At 34.0% G+C, this 1,804-nt stretch overlaps 1 protein-coding gene across 1 annotated transcript in view; it reads right to left on the reverse strand.

Annotated features, from left to right (window-relative positions):
- Window positions 1-1,804, reverse strand: part of LOC106523172 (codanin-1) — a gene marked incomplete at its 3' end in the record, with an annotated part of 15,632 nt that overhangs the window by 5,310 nt on the left and 8,518 nt on the right. The window contains 2 exon segments of the mRNA XM_014016517.1: window positions 1,080-1,155; window positions 1,251-1,340. Coding sequence (XP_013871971.1) covers window positions 1,080-1,155; window positions 1,251-1,340 — 166 coding nt within the window.

The raw sequence follows: 1,804 nt of genomic DNA on the forward strand, positions 1-1,804 counted from the left end.
ATTGTATATTGTATATAAAATTGTTTGTTTTGTTTTAATGAAATGAATAAAGAATTGAAACTGAAACTGATGTTACTTCTGATGTCTCATCCGCATACTATCATTATTTATTATTATATTTCTTTCATTGCAAAATCATTATTTCAACTTCATTTATGATTCTTTAAAATATATTTTTATTATTCTATGTATACATATAGATAGACATTAATAAATAAAAACATTTATAAATGTGTGAGTGGCTGTGTGTTTTACAAAATACTCATCATACATCACATCAGAATATTGTTTTACTGTTAACCATGTGTCCTTATACATGTAGCTATGATCGCTGTATATATAAGGTTTGCAGGGGAAAAAAAGCGTAAAATTCAGTTTAGTTTTCAGCGAGTTATGACTGATTAAATGCACTGATCCTTTGTTGTGCCTGCCAATCAGATTACACTGAGAGGAGCGGGGGACTAGTCCGAGATGGCGCCCCCACGGCTCATCAACAGCAGCGGTCCATGGGGAGTCTATTCTTTATAACCTCTATGGGTTAGATGGTTATGCTTGTTTAATTTGTCTGTTATGCAACAGCCACCACAACTAACTGACCTCAGAAATCACAAAAATGGAAACAAGTCGATCACTTTTGTACATAATGGACTAAAACTGTGTGTGATAGTAACTGGGGGTCATCCCCAGCATACACTTCAAGCGACAACTCATGATCTTTTCTTAACACTCTGCCTTTTTGAGTCAACATTGTTTGTCTTTTAGCAAAATATCTCAAAAACCTTTGGATAGATTTTAATGAAAAGCAGAAAATAATGTTTACAGAATTAACTTTCGAAGTCAATTCAAGAACTTATCTGACATTATTCAGTTTTTATTTTCCCACATTGACTCAGTCAGTTTGATAGATAAGTTCAAATTTGATGTGAAAGTAGTCGACAGTATTTACTCTGTGTGATAACTGACTGAATGAGAGAACATAAAATTATTTTCAAGTTTTGACATGGAACACTAGCTCTTTATTTTCTGTTTATTGTGTTTAATAAAAGACCTGGTAAAGAGTTGATGAGGTGTAACTCTACCTGAACAAGCTGCTTCAAGAACAAACGGGCAAAATGTGAATGAATTCCTGCCAAAGTCAGCTGATTCATTATTCCCCTGAAAAAGGAACAAACATATATATATTTTTATTAGTCAGAAATAGTTTTCTGGTGCTTATTTAATGAGCAGCTTTTTGAACTATTGGCACTTGCCTGATTCTACCTCCAAGCACAGCATCAAAGCTCCACCCTGGTTCTTTGTGAAGGTCCTCCCATTCTCGCAGCAGCTCGTAAAAAATATCTCTGAAAGACGGCAAAGAAACATTAAATACAAGCGAAAGATTTAGTATTAAGTTGTGTTTTCAACAATTATCTTCAATCATTTTAATGACATTTTTAAAAAATCAACTCCTATGATTCTGATGTTAATAATTAAAGCTGCAAGCAGCAATGAACGGCCCTCATATGCTGATGACACTATGGCCTGTCTCACCCCTCGAGCATCACCTAGGCAAAAACATTCTCTATAAGTTAATGACTGGATTCCTCTCAATAAGGTTTTCACTTTATTAAAACACGCTCTGTCGCTCTGACATTTTTCAGGTTCTGAAATTTTGAGATTTCAGTTTAAAACTCTGGCATGAAAGGCGGTGGGTGACATGGATTCCTTTAAAGTGATCCCCAATTAGTTGTAACATTAGACTTTATTTGATAAACATTTATTTTAACTGTAAAATAAAGACTGTAAAAATACTGTAGGCTGTTTA

The sequence above is a fragment of the Austrofundulus limnaeus genome, unplaced genomic scaffold (genome assembly GCF_001266775.1).
Source record: "Austrofundulus limnaeus strain Quisiro unplaced genomic scaffold, Austrofundulus_limnaeus-1.0 Scaffold147, whole genome shotgun sequence".
NCBI classification, from domain to species: Eukaryota; Metazoa; Chordata; class Actinopteri; order Cyprinodontiformes; family Rivulidae; genus Austrofundulus; species Austrofundulus limnaeus.